Source organism: Lissotriton vulgaris, chromosome 8 (assembly GCF_964263255.1).
Source record: "Lissotriton vulgaris chromosome 8, aLisVul1.2, whole genome shotgun sequence".
Classification (NCBI taxonomy): Eukaryota; Metazoa; Chordata; class Amphibia; order Caudata; family Salamandridae; genus Lissotriton; species Lissotriton vulgaris.
In genome coordinates this window covers 439613687-439628909 of record NC_141696.1, presented here as the reverse complement: position 1 = coordinate 439628909, position 15223 = coordinate 439613687, and the positions used below count along the sequence as shown (strand labels likewise).

The window sequence follows — 15223 nt, the reverse complement described above, 5'->3', positions numbered from 1 at the left end:
GCTCAGCGGGCGTGGCACGCAAAGGATGTACCCCGGCGTCTGCACACCAGTGGCAAAAGCGTTTCCACTTCAACTTATAGGTTTTTATAGTTGATGGAGCCCTGGCCTGAGCGAGGATGTTACGACACTCTTGAGGGATGCTTAGATGTGCAAATTCACAGTGCTCAGGTTCCAGGCTGACAAGCTCAGGGAAGAGGGGTCCGGATGGTAGATTTGACCCCTGTTCATGGAGAGAAGATCCATTCGAGGATGAAGAAGAATGGGTTTGCATTGAGACAGGAGTAGCAGCTCTGAGAACCACGCCTGTCGTGGCCACCTGGGGGCAATCAGAAGGATGTGACAAGGCTCTCTCCGCATCTTCCAAAGTACGCGAGGCACTAGAGGGATCGGAGGAAAAGCGTAGGCGAAGAGATTCGACCAATCCATCAGAAGGGCATTGCCTTGGGACCCTTTGTGGGGATGCCAGCTTGCGTAAGCGGGGCATTTGCGGTTCTCTGGAGTCGCAAAGAGGTCGATTGCAGGGCTTCCCCAACGGTGAAAGACCATATCGAGTGTTGGCTGGTGGAGTTCCCACTCGTGGTTGGATGATCGAGATCTGCTGAGGGAGTCCGCCAGGAGGTTGGACAACCCCGGAAGATGTACTGCCGTGATTTGGATTTGATGATTGATGGACCAGTCCCAAATCGCTTCTGCCAAGCGGGACAACACCGGAGACTTTGTTCCGCCCTGCTTGTTTATATAATGCATGCAGGTCGTGTTGTCCGTTTGTATCAGAACTGACTCTCCCTGCAGCACTGGTTGAAATGATTTCAGGGCTAGAAAGATAGCCATCAGCTCCAACTTGTTGATGTGCCAGGTCTTTTGATGGAAGGTCCATTTCCCTTTCACGGACAGGTCTTGGAGGTGAGCTCCCCAGCCCTCCAGGGAGGCATCCGTCGTCAGTGTTAGATCTGGGGTGTTGGACAGAAAAGACGTGCCTGCTGCTAGTTGGTGTGGTTGTGCCCACCATTTGAGCGCCTTTTTCATGGGAATGGTGATGGAGACCTGATCGTTGAAGGAACCGGTGACCTGACGCCACTGCTTGTCCAGAGCCTGTTGGATAGGTCGCGCTCGTAGTCTGCAATGAGGGACAAGAGCGATGCATGACGAAGCCATCCCCAAAAAAGACTTCAACAAGCGGACTGAAACGCACTTCTTTGCGAGAAGTAGCGATACTAGCCGGAGGATCCTCTGTTGACGTTCCCGGGAGACAAATGCTTTGGCCAGGGTGGTGTCCAACGTTGCCCCTAGAAAATCTTTGCAAGTTGTTGGCTGCAATTGAGATTTCTCCAGATTGATGGACAGACCCAAGGAACGGAATACTGTCTGGCAGATTGCAGTATGATGTAGAAGTTGTGCACGGGATTGTGATTTCAGAAGGCAGTCGTCGAGATATGGGAATATCTGGATGCCTTGAAGACGAAGAAAAGCCATGACCGGAGCCAACATTTTTGTAAAGACTCGGGGGGCTGAACGGAGGCCAAATGGAAGGACCCGGAATTGGAAATGAAGGTGCCCCACCTTGAAACGTAGGAACTTGCGATGCGCCGCTAGAATTGGGACATGGAAGTAGGCGTCCCGGAGATCGATGGTAGTCATGAAATCTCCGACTGAGAGCAAACGCAAGATCTCTGTAAGCGTGAGCATACGGAAGGTCTGGTCCTTGAGATAATGATTGAGTGCTCTCAAGTCCAGTATTGGTCTCCATTCTCCGTTCTTTTTGATGACGAGGAAAAAACGGGAATAAAACCCCTTCCCTCTCTGCGACTTTGGCACAACTTCCACCGCACCCTTTTGAAGGAGAAGGCGAACCTGATGAAATAGTTCTTTGAGGTGCGGAGGTGGTGGTCCGGAAGGTGGCGTTGGAGGAGGTACCTCGACAAATTCCAATGCATGGCCTCTCTTCACAATGTCGAGTGCCCAACGGTCCGTAGTAATTGAGGACCATTGAGAACCAAACAGAGAGATTTGACCTCCAATTCTCCGTTCGACAGAGGAGTCATTGGCGTTTGTTGGATTGACCTCTGAAATTAGACTTCCCTCTGTAAGTCCTGGCAGGCTGCTGACGGGAAGACTGCTGGCGGTTACCGGTGTAACGCTGGTTACCTTGGTTGAAGGACCGGTATTGACTGCTTCCTCCACGAAAAGTGGACGTAGTGCCACGTCCTCGAGCACCCCGAAAGGGCTGTTTCCTAAACTGAAGGGTACCCAAAGCACGTGCAGTGTCCGTGTCCTTTTTAATGGATTGTAGCGCCTCATCAATATGCGCTCCAAATAATGACTCACCGTCATAGGGCATATCTAGGATTCGTGCCTGAACTTCCTGCCGAAACGAAGTCGAGCGTAACCAACCCTGGCGACGCAGAACAGCTGCTCCAGCGAGCTGGCGAAAACCGGTGCAGGCTACATCCACTGCACAATCGATAAGTTCTTCTGCCGTCCTCTCTCCTTCTTGCAGAATTTTCTGTGCTTCTGCCTTGGAAACATCTGGAAGTAACGCTATGTAGGCGGCTAGATCAGCCCAAGCCTGACGATCATAACGGCCTAAAATGGCCATGGCGTTGGCCACTCGAACTGTAGTAGAGGACATGGAGGAAAATTTTCGTCCAATAGCATCCAGGCGACGGCCCTCACGGTCCGGAGGAGCAGTGATCGTAGATGCCGGATTCTTTGAACCCCGTTGAGCTGCCTGCGTGACGACAGAGTCGGGCTTAGGTTGGCCTGTAAGGCATGCTGGAGATCCTATAGGAGCTTTGTATTTCTTCTCTAACCTTGGCAGCTGCGCTGGTAGAGAGTTTGGCGTCTTCATTATCTTCTCCCCTTCAGACCAGATGAAATCTATAATCGGGACTGTGTGGATCTGTTTCAAGGGCTGGTTTTTGAAATCGTATAGGAAGCAATCTTCCTCTCGGTGTGCTCGTGGCAGTTTGAAACGCTGTGCTGCCCTATCCATTAACTGGTGGAAACCTGCGATGTCCACTGGAGGAGAATCCGCTGCAGGCACCTGAGAAGGAGATGGTGTTTGAGCACGATAGTCATCCCACTCCGCCAAATGTTCCTCACCATCCTCATCTACTTCAGAAACTTCACCATCTTCACGCTCTGGAGGATTCTCGTCATCATCATCCTCTGGATAGATGGTAGTGTGAACACGAACCGATGTAGTACGGTGAACAGTTACAGGAGACGCTGGTTGAGGAAGAGCCAGAACCGGGTTAGAAACCGGATTCATTACTGATGGGACCGTTGTAAGCTGTGGCGTTGGTGGGAAACGCCGATTGTAGTCTTCCAACATACTTTGGAGGTTTGATATCATGGAGATAGGCAACATTGCAGTTGGAATCTGAGTGTGAGTTGTTTGATGTTGGTCATAAACATCTTCCTCGTCATTACTGAATTCTTGGCACTTAATATTAAGGTCCGAAAGACTGTGAGCTTGGCCATCAGACTCTTGATCAGAATCAGTCGCAAACAGCGGAGATGGAGGATTAATCATCTCTTGCTCTGTAAGAGTCTCGAACTGTGGTTTGCTGGACTGCAAGGGCAAAAGAGGCATAGTAGCAAAAGAAGAGGCCGGCGTCGAAATAGTGTCCTGCGTACGCGTTGACGGCATGACATCAATTGACTTCTGCGATGGGATCGATTTGGATGCCATCGTCGACGAGGAGACCGTCGACGGAGCAGTCTTCAACGGTATAGATGGAGTCATCGTCGACGGAACCTTTACTTTCAATGTCTTCGTCGACGGAGTCATCGTCGACGGAGTCATCGTCGACGGAGTCATCGTCGACGGAGTCATCGTCGACGGAGTCATCGTCGACGGAGTCATCGTCGACGGAACGGTCGTCGACGGAACGGTCGTCGACGGAGCAGATGGAATAGGTCCCCTCGTCGACGGGATAGCCGTCGACGGTGCGCTCGTCGACGAGAGCGTAGACGGAGTCAAAGCCTTCACACTTCTAGTCGACGACGACCGGGTCGTCGACGAGTGAGCTCTTTTCGTCGATGACGATGAAATAGGAATCACAGAAGGCACAGTCTTAGAGCTGAGAACCACTCTCATCGACGATGAAGACGTCGACGCTAAGGCCGACGACGATCCAGAGGCCATCGTCGTTGTGACTGTCGTCGTCGATTTGGAACCAGAGACAGCCATTCTCGTCGACGGAGTAAAAACTCCCGTCGTCGACGGCAAATCCGTTTTCCTCACAGAAATATTGGACCTTGAAGCAGAAGGAGCCTGAGAGCTTTGTCTCGTGGGCCCAGACGTGGTAGGCAAAGGTGAAGACACCGCAGGGGCCATTGTGAGGGAAACTTTCCTCTTTTTAAGAAATGGTGAAGGCACCTCCTGCACACTACCACGTTTAGAAGCTGCTTGAGAACGGCCTGACCCCAGACTTTCAGCGTCAGAAATTACATTATCTTTGTCTTTAAGCCTCTGAAGCCAGACAAGTAAACGGCCTTCTCTGTCCTTTAGAGTTTTCTCTGAGAATTTTCTACAGAGTTTACAGGTACCCACTTCATGGTCCGGGTAAAGGCAGTAAATACACTTACTGTGTGGGTCATCATGATATAATCTCAGCTTTCCACAAGAGGAACACGCTCTGAAGAGAGATTTCTTACTTGAAGACATTTTGGAAGAAACTGGAACACTTGAAGAAGAAAACTGAGCAGAGCTCAGGGAGACTCCCTTACACACGACGTGCGGTAGAAAATCTGAGGGCTTGAGCTCTGAGGAGAAGGTTCTAGAGGGCTGCTGGCGCCTGATTGGCTGCAGTTTGGACTAACATAATGACAAGGATAGGCTGCATTGGAACTTCTTTTCCCCATGCATTCCTATGTGGAAACTCTTGGTTAGGTGCCAGATGGTTATTGTATGCATTTTTTGGGTTTTTCCTTATTATGTATATATATATTTATTGTATATTATTATATATTTAGCATTTATTGCTATTTTATTTACCGTGGGACTCCCACTCCGACGACGGGGAATATTCAAGCATGTGAATCTATGAAAGACACCCCAATACTGGAGAAACCAGTTTACCATGTAGGAGATATTCCATTTCCAACACCTATTTTGTCATTTACATTTTCCACGAGAATAGAAAACAAAAGTATTCTACCAGCATTCAGACATTTTAGATTTGGAGTGAAAATGACACTTAACCATTGGTTATGTTTTGCTAATTTACTCTAAATGTGAATGCTCAGGTTCAGCTTTAGGCTAAAAGATGCACAGAATGGGTAAACAGTTAACATCTAGTGAGCACATCCTCCAATATCGCACTTCTTTAAATAGTATTCCTTACCAGAGACGGGATGGGACACCGTGTGCGCCCTCTGACGTGTTTCTTTTAGCTCATTCCTGCCTTCTTGAGTGGGTTCCTCAGAAATAGTTTTAGATGTTGAAAATGATGTTTTACTCGTGTTGGTTTCTGCTGGCAGTTTCGAGGTAACCTAGTTTCAATGGTGATTGAATGTTAGAAATGCATGCCTTATTGCAATATCACAGAATTAAAACACATAGGAAACAAATGAAGCCACAGACTACTTCAGGGTAAGGGGTGTCTAATCACTAAACCAATGCCAACATTAGTATGTCAGTATTACATTATTTACATTAAGGGTAGGTTATGCAACGTATATGCAATGTACTTCTCTAGCAATGCACTAGAAAGTTGGGAACAAGAACATCATTCACAAATGATAATTATGAATTCATTAAGATGAAACAATTTCATTGAAAAAAAATACTGAATGCAGCTCAGCCACACTGCATTACCTCTTTTTAAAGATGGCGTGGTGCACTTGGAGAAGTGGAATTTGGTACCACACAATCATTTTTTAAGGTGTCGGAAAAAACAGGCCTGATTGAGAGAGAAACAATTTCGAACCTCGATCTTGGTTAAGGATTACCTTCAAGGATTTACTATTCAGAAAAAAAGGTGGTTTCAAAGCACAGTTTATAATAAACAGTATTGGTGTTTAGAATTTGGCTGGTAGAGTTTCGGTCAGCCAGTGTGCTAGTATCATGTCCTTCAGCACATTAGCAATGGAAACTAATCACAACGGAAGAGGTCATCAACGGTCTTGCTTCCGCTAAATCTGGATCACCGTCAGATCTTTGCCCGACAAAAATAATGGCACTGTTAGCCACAAGATGTGCCCCAGTGATCCGAGATATATTTAATCTGTCGATCCAGATTGGCTCCATTCCAGCCTCTTTGAAAGAGGCATTTGTTTGTCTAATATTAAAAAAAACTACGGTTGATCCCTCAATTCTCGGTAACTACCGTCCAATTTCTTTGCTACCATTGTTGGGCAAATTATTGGAAGGTTTTATTAATTGAGTTCTTATTTGGAGTAAAATCATTTGTTGGATCCTTCGCAGTCTGGTTTCCGTCCAGGCTTTAGCACAGAGACTGCTATTCTAGCAGTGTCCGACTCTCTCAGACAGACTATAGACGCAGGAGGCTCAGTGATTCTGATCCTCCTAGATCTCTCCGCAGCTTTTGATACCATCTCACATTCTAAGCTGGCGGAGAGATTTCTTACCTGTGGCATTAAGGGGGTAGCGCTTAAGTGTCTGAATTACTTTCTGTCTGGGAGAACGCAAACGATCATGCTCGGTCCATATACCTCGCCGAAAATGCACCTTGACAAGGGTGTTCCGCAGGGTTCTTGCTTAAGCCCAACTCTCTTCACCCTATACATGGCTCCGCTGGCAGGGTTAGTCGAGCGGCTGGGTTTTGAGATCATCTCTTATGCCAATGATACGCAGCTTATGTTCACCATCGGACCAAACCCAGAGCTCGAAAAAAAACGTTTTTCCACTGGTATGCTTGCTATCTCTAACAGGATGTCAGTAAATTGTCTCAAGTAACATCCAGAAAAAACGGAGGTCATGCTAATGGGTAAAGCCTCGGACACCTGGTCAGAGAACTGGTGGCCCGCTCAGCTTGGCCTGGCCCCTTCCCCCAAACAGTCAGTGAAAAACCTGGGTCTAAAACTGGACCGGGCCCTTACTATGAAGGACCACATTGCGGCTACCACTAGCTCGTGCTATTATGGTCTCCGGCTTCTTAGGAAAATTCTCCCGTATTTGCCTTCCTCCCACCGCAGAACAGTAGTCCAGGCGTTGGTAATCAGCCGCCTCCACTATGGAAATGCTATGTTGGCTGAAGTGGGAGAGTCACTTTTGGCCAAACTCCAAGTAGTACAAAACACCGCAGCAAGAATGATCTTAAATAGTCCTTCAGGTGCATCTTTGACCCCCTTGTTAAGGGTTCTACACTGGCGGTCAGTGAAAAAGAGATCCTTTTTCAAGATCTGCTGCTTCACATACAACACACTGAATAGAGGTCCCTTATATTTTCAGAAAAAACTACTAAAATATTCCCCTTGTAGGAATGTTAGATCTAGCACTCCGGATCTTCTTCAGGTCCCTCGTATTCGCTTTGTTCGCACGGGGGCAGAGCTTTTTCATTTCTCGCACCAACATACTGGAACAATCTCCCTCTCTTTTTACGCAAAATCTCAAGCTATGGTATTTTCAGGAAACAGCTGAAAGCCTTTCTTTTTTAATATTGTAACTGTAAATACAATGGCCCTTGTTTTCAATCTCTCAGCACAATTTCCTAGCTAGCGCCGAGATGCCCCAGGGTGATTTGAGCGCTTTATAAATATTTAACATAACATAACACAAACTCCAATGCATTTAGATTTCTCCACCACGGCAGTGACTGTCTCTGCCATGGGAAGAGGAAATTAAGAAGTGGAAACCTCTGGTGTAAATTCCACCAAAGCTAATGTTGCATGGTGGAACTCCCACTACCAGTACCTGGGTACTGAAAATGTCTCTCCAAAGTGTTAATACTTTGTAAGCACCCAAAAGTCTAGTCTCCCAACAGACTGAAGGGTGTTTTCCCCGCATATTAGGGAGATAATACATTGCTGACAGTATGACAGCCTTCCTGCTGTAGTCTTTTGTGGATCTGACTGCCAAAACACTGGGTTGAGGAAGCCCAACATAATGGTAGATGCACTGACAGCAGAGAATGTCTCTGATTCTCTGCTGGCGGGATGTCTGCTTTCGAGGGAAATCAAAATTAGGCAGCTGGATATGATATTTGTTTCCTAGCAGATTCGCCTCTAAATCAAGCCTTGTGATTGACGAGGAGTGGGAACTATAATGAAAGTAACTATTTGGCTATGGAAATTTCACAAGATGGCTGGAAACTGCTTTTTAGACATTGTTGGTCTCGAATTAGCACCGGATGCAGTTTTGCTAGCTTCAGTTTATGTGATGCACGCTCTAGATTAGCTGCAGTGGACGAGGGGATTCGTATTGTTTGAATACATCTTGGCAATGCAGAAGTTTTGGACGGACGGTTTTGCATTTGTGTCCCATTTTAAGGCAGGAGTTCAGTAATTATAAAAGGACACTATTTCTGGGGGAGTACACGGGTCACCAATGATGAATTGTTAAGCGCTCACATTTATGCTAATTGTAAGGCGTGATTTTACCAAATAGATTTTAATAACTGCAAGTTAACCAGAGAGATATTATGAATGGTAAAAAAAGTGTCTTTGATGTCATTGGTAATTATGCAAAAATGTATTCGCCTGTCCTAGTTCAGTTTGTCATATTAGCTCTTCACCGCAATATGCAAGCAAACGATGAACACAAAAGCTTTTATCTCCTTACATACTTCCCACTGCCTTTTAAAAAGACAGTACTGATTCTGAAAGTTAATATAGTGTAAATCAGTGCAATTTATTTTCGCTAGTCCAATAAACCTATCCCAACTTGGAGAATGTGCCATTGTTTGCTTTTCTTCACACATAATTGTAACACAAGACAAATCGATGGCTGGTTTCTGCAGGAGGCAATCGCAGCTCTGCCTTATTGAAGAAAAGGTTATAATGGCTTGCCTCTGGAGTTTGTGTTTATTTCATGTGCAAATTCCTGCATAAAAAGCCATCAACCTGCATTGAGATCTACCCAAACACAGAACAGTGTCTCTTCGGAGCACAACGAACCATGACTCACTTTTAGGCTTGGGAAAAGGGTAGTGGGGTTAGGGCACAAGAAGGCAAGCAATGGAGCTATTCTGAATGGCAATTATACTCCGTCATTCATGGAATGATCTCTTTTATCTGCCCAATGTAGACTTTAAATATACAATGATTTCCTTTCATTTCAATTGGATGTAGACAGAGAAAATCTACACGTTAGGTATGTGGAAAGCACTTACAAATCCTCATACACCACAATAATCATACGTACATGCCAATTTGATGTACAGTAGTTCGTACATGATCTTTAAACGTGTATTGAAACATTTGGAATGGGAAGCGCTCCATTGAAGAGTGCTCCAGGCTTCTAATGGCTGGTAGAAGCCCGGAGCATCAACATTCCAATGTTTGCTCACAGCTGTTGCTGTGAACAAAGGCCTCACGGAGCCCGAGGGGATTTCAACCCCCTTGGGCTCCGTGAGATCTTTGTTTTACTATTTAGAACATTCTGTCTTCTGGGGGCGGAATGATCTAATAGCCTTACGGCCCTACGTATCAGGCTCTACCGGGCATTAAAGGGGCGCTCCCTTATTAAAGGCCTGAACCAAAGCAGCCTTTAATGGCCGGTAGAGCCCGCTACGTCGGGCTCTAAGTCTATAATAAATTACATGTCTATTGTTTCCAGTGGAGACATGCAGCACACCTGCTTCTTGATATTACTGGTTAACGACTGCTTGCCTCCACACTGCCTACAACTCTGCATTTCAAGGCCGGATCATGTTAGGTCAGGAAGCACACAGTGCAGGCCTTTGTTTATGTGATACTAGCAAGCAGTATGACTTATATTGTCTTTAATAGTATGACTTCTGGTGTGCTCAGTGGAAAGCACACAGTCAAAGTCCTATACCTGAACAGAGAAAGGGCTTCCTTGCATCATCCAACGGTAAAATACAAAAAACAGACTTTTCTGAATTGCCTCAATAAACAAATTAATGGAAAGGGAGGTAGAAAGGGTGCTTCAGAATTGTCTTTAGCCAGGGCAGTCTTGCACATATTGCTGATGACGTGGTTGGGTGAATTGGGTCTTGATCTGACATCAATTAAAAGTAAGACTGCTGCTGTAAAAACAAGATGTAAAGTAGTCCACGATGCACTGCAGCACAATCTGTCCATAAGAGGCACTAAACAGCCAATAATAGCATGAGTTGAGAGAGAAATACTCCTCGGTGGAGGAGCCATAAGCCAGTGATCGTAGCATTACTTATGTATGGTGCCTCAGCCCGGTCTAAATCAGGGCATATGTGTGGAATCAGAATGATTACAATAGGATTTCAATTAATGCATGTTTAATTCCACAATCCAAACACAATAAGATGATGGACGGAGTGCTGAAACTTTTCAAACACTCACCCGCAGTCACAGATCTGAATTTAATCTATCATCATTCTTCTGCTCACTAAGCCACCCCAGTTTGGACCCAGCCCCATTTCAATCAGTCTTGACCCTGACCCTCATGGGAACAGTTAAGCCCGAACTGCCAGGCCAGGTCCTCCCTGGACCGGAAACAAGCATCCTGGGACCGGTTTCGGGGTTTCACCCCTCATCAGCCAGGTTAGCTTGAATCCAGTGTCAAAGTGAGCAAGGGACCCACCTCTGGGCATACCCTTGCCACTTAGGGTGAACATAGCAAACACAATAAGATGATGGACGGACTGCTGAAACGTTTCACTCACCCCTCCTCCGCAATCCCCCACCCCAGTTTCATTTAGAAACTTCAGTCTAGCCATCAGACTAATAGGTGACTTGCATTGCACAATCGGCGGGACAATAGCTTGGCAATATCATTCAGTACAGTACCCAATGAAAGTAAATGGCCTTCCCTGGAAAGGGTAAACATCATATTAATAAGTAGCTTTACTAATAGCAGGCGTTGCTGCTGAACCTGAAACTGCACTTCTAAATCCACACACTAAATTACACTGAGGAAGCAAACGAGTTAGCTCGCCTGCTCTTATGGAAGGAGAAGGAATCAAAGCCCTCCCCCATGAAATAATAATGGGATCAAATAATAAATGATAACCTTTATAGCACAATTTCAAAATAAATGGGGAAAATGTAGGGTTTTAAAGGCAATTCAATTAATCTGGGTACACAATTCGACTCGGCCTCTTATTTGTTTTTCAAAATGTGTAATACATCTTTCTTCACTTCTAACTTTCAACTCCTTTTATTTTCCCACCTAACCTCTTCTACATAAATTATTAGCCATATATTATGACCTAAGATCTCAGGCCTTCCCGCTGAAAATTTCTTGTGAACGGTGCTCATCCTGTTCAAAAGTTACTTTGATGATCACCCTGCAAAGCACCGACAGCATTCATGATACAGCTGCAGGGACAATGGACCTGTTTCTGCTAGTTACCATGCTGATATCCTTCACGCTGGAAGGAAGGAGCAGAGCTCTTAAATCGAAGTGGAGTCAATGAGGTGGTGCACTGGGGCTCCATGAGCAATGGGTCTACCACAGCTCAGGGCAGACTGATCCATTACTGGTGCCACATGCATGTATTGTGTTAGGGTCTGTTAGAAATGGGATTTCTGGTTGTCTAGGGCTTGAGCTTAAGCCAGGCAGAAACCACCACTCTAGTCAGGGCAAGGGAGTTACACGCTGAAGATAACCCCTGCTCATCCCCCTTGGTAGCTTGGCACAAGCAGTCAGGCTTATCCCAGAGTCAATTATGTAAAGCGTTTGCTCAACACACACATAGCAGCAACACACTAGGCACACCACAGAAGGAACTCCACACAAGGTTATATATAAAAATAGCCTTTGTATAATCCAAAACACATTAGAATAGTAATTACACAATATACACGGTGCCAACTGGCACTAGGCAATATTTACAGGGATTATATACACATGACAGGGCCAACCGGGCCACTGTCAGAACCATTTCAAAGCACCAATGTAAAAGTATAACACAACCAGTAATTTACTGGAGAAATACTGTCCTCCGCATTATATCCTGCAACATACATCACATTATGCAATCAGCATCACATCAGGCGTAAAACACATTGTGCGCCAACCTCATAAGTATAAACACATTATGCAATAAACCTCACCAGCATAAACAGAGTATGCAATAACCTCATAAGCATGAACCTCAGATTAGGGAATAACCTCCTAAACATAAACACAGTATGCAATAACCTCATAATCATAAATCTCATTAGAGGCATAAATCAGGGTGCATAAACCACATTTATCATAGGCACCACATAAATCAACTTAGGGCCTGGTGCCCCATCAACTTAACATTGTCCCCCTGGCCAACTGGCCTTCTCAGAGGGCTCAAATGCCCTATGTCCCAAATTTCAGGGCTGGCTGCCACTGCAGCAGAATCCAAAGTGTGCAATTGCGCTGGCACCACTGTGCCTCCTGGGTCCCCACTGGGACTCCTCAATATACTCTGGGCTAAACGTTGCAACTGCCGCTAATTGCGGTGCAGCTGGGAAGAAAAATGTGGGTACAGGCACTCACTGTGCCCTCTGGGCTCCCACTGGGTCTTCGCCAACAAATATAGCAAAAGTTGCTGGTGCGGCGCAGTGGTGAATAAACAGAGGCCCTGGCACGCTGGGTCCCCGCTCTGGGGCTCTCTAAACCAAATTGCCCCTATCGTAGGAGCGGCCCGCTCTCCCGCGGGTCCACTCAGGAAATAGGTACTGATAATGTACTGTTAGACGGGGACCCGGAGGGTCGGCCGAGGTCAGGGGGAGAGGCCTCCAGTGAGGGCCGTCTCCAGCGTTCGTACAGACCAGTAACTTCCCCCCCACAGATGGACACCACACAAGGTTGAGGACAACACTCTTTATATACGAGTCTTGAAGGAAGGTTATCGGCGATACAGCGAGGTCTGGACACTAGGGTCCTCTCACTTCTAGTCTCTGTAGGGGAACGGGTAGCGGGACAGTCTTGGTACCAGTCCGGTACGGGTGCGGCAAGATGGAAGCTCACAATCCTCGAGCTTAGGGGTCTGCAAGGTCGGGCCGCGGCAGCGCCAGCAGGCTTGGATGATAGTTCTCGAAGGAGGGCCGCGGCAGCGCCAGCAGGCTTGGATGATAGTTCTCGAAGGAGGGCCGCGGCAGCGCCAGCAGGCTTGGAAGATAGTTCTCGAAGGAGGGCCGCGGCAACGCCAGCAGGCTTGGACAATGGTTCAGGATGTAGAGGGCCGCGGCAGCGCCAGCAGGCTTGGACGATGGTTCACGATGTAGAGGGCCGCGGCAGCGCCAGCAGGCTTCGGAGAGGTTCGCAAGGCAGGGCTGCGGCAGCGCCAGCAGTCCGTCAGGGATGAGTTCTTCAAGGTGTCTCTTGACTCCAGGATACAACTGCCTTCCTGCTCTGGAGCTGCCCCAGTTATAGGTCTGGTCTCCTTTGATGTCCGGACCCTCGCGCTTGAAGGTCGGGAGGTCCGGGATGAGGGAGTCCAGACACCCAGCAGGGGGGTGGAGCCAGCGCCCGGGGAGGCTGGGGGCGATCGGCACCTGGCGGGGGAGAGCCATCGACACTCCTTTCTCCCATTGACCTGCCAAGTGGTCTCTTCACCTCCTGGGTGGATGGTGGTGCCTCGATGTCGGGCCTGGCCAGGCCCAGGGTTGGGGTTGAGCCGAGGCCACGCGGCCTCGTGGTGCAGTGTCCAAGATGGCGGCTGGGCCGGGGTAATGTGGCTGATGGAGGCCCGGGCCAGCCGATGTCGGGGTGTTCGGGAGCAGGCGTCCCGTGGGGGACGGGTTGCGGGTTGCCTCGGTGGGTTGCCGGGATGGTTCTTTCTGGGGATACAGGGAGAGCCGGTGTCCGGGCCCTATCAGGCGGGTAGGGAGCGGGCCTTCCACGAGGCCTGTTCAACATGCGTCCCCCCCAGCTGAAGGCAGGGAGAGTCACACATCTTCTTGGGTACTCTCCTCGCCGAGGCGGAAAAAGCGTGACAGGCCGTCCGCGTTGGCGTGGTCCTGGCCAGGACGATGCTCCACTGTGAAGTCCATCCCCTGCAAGGAGATGGACCATAGCAACAGTTTTGGGTTCTCCCCCCGCATTTGCATCAGCCATTGCAGGGGTCGGTGGTCTGTCTGTACCCTGAAGTGAGTACCGAAGAGGTAGGGCCGGAGTTTCTTGAGGGCCCATACCACTGCGAAGGCCTCCCGCTCGATGGTGCTCCAGCGCTGTTCTCGAGCCAGCAGGCGTCGGCTGATGAAGGCCACTGGCTGATCGACTCCCTCGGCGTTGAGTTTAGAGAGGACTGCCCCAACGCCATGATCTGAGGCGTCCGTCTGGACTATGAATTCCCGGCTGTAGTCGGGGGCCTGGAGCACGGGGGCGGTGCACATGGCGGTCTTCAACTTCTCGAAGGCCGCTTGACAGTCTGAAGTCCAGTTGACTGTTTTGGGGCTTTTTCTTGGATGTGAGTTCCGTGAGGGGCCCCACAATGCTGCCATAGTCCTTTACAAACCACCGGTAGTATCCGGTGAGCCCCAGGAAGGCTCGGACCTCGGTTTGGGTGACAGGGGGTTGCCAGGACTGGATGGCAGCGATCTTGAGCTGAAGGGGTGCCACCAGACCGCTCCCCACTTGGTGTCCGAGGTAGGTCACGGACCCTTGGCCAACCTGGCATTTGCTGGCTTTTATGGTGAGGCCGGCCTGCTGGAGGGCGTGCAGGACTTCTCGGAGGTGGTGGAGGTGGTCTGCCCAGTGGCGACTGTACACAGCAATATCGTCCAGGTAGGCGGCGCTGAAATCTTCGAGGCCCGCCAGTACCTGGTTCACGAGTCGTTGGAAGGTAGCTGGAGCGTTTTTCATGCCGAATGGCATCACTTTGAAGTGGTAGTGGCCATCCGGGGTAGAGAAGGCGGATCGTTCTTGGGCCCTGGGGGTGAGGCCGATTTGCCAGTAGCCCGCTGTTAGATCTAAGATGCTCAAGTAGCGGGCCGCCCCCATGCGGTCAACTAGCTCATCTGCCCGGGGGATGGGGTGAGCGTCGGTTCTGGTAACGGCGTTCAGGCCCCGATAGTCCACACAGAACCGGAGCTCGGGGGCAACGCCCGGGGCGGCAGCCTTGGGGACCAGTACGACTGGGCTGGCCCAGGGGCTGTCGGATGGTTCGATCAC

The 15223-nt window shown here is 48.6% G+C and overlaps 1 protein-coding gene across 8 annotated transcripts in view; it reads right to left on the bottom strand.

Moving 5' to 3' along the window:
* The window catches only part of CRACDL (CRACD like), a 612462-nt gene that overhangs the window by 16840 nt on the left and 580399 nt on the right, over positions 1-15223 (bottom strand). For all 8 annotated transcript variants that reach the window (XM_086934213.1, XM_086934214.1, XM_086934210.1 and 5 more), the window contains one exon: positions 5352-5499. In XM_086934213.1, the coding sequence (XP_086790339.1) occupies positions 5352-5499 (148 nt within the window). The remainder of the gene's footprint in view (positions 1-5351; positions 5500-15223) is intronic.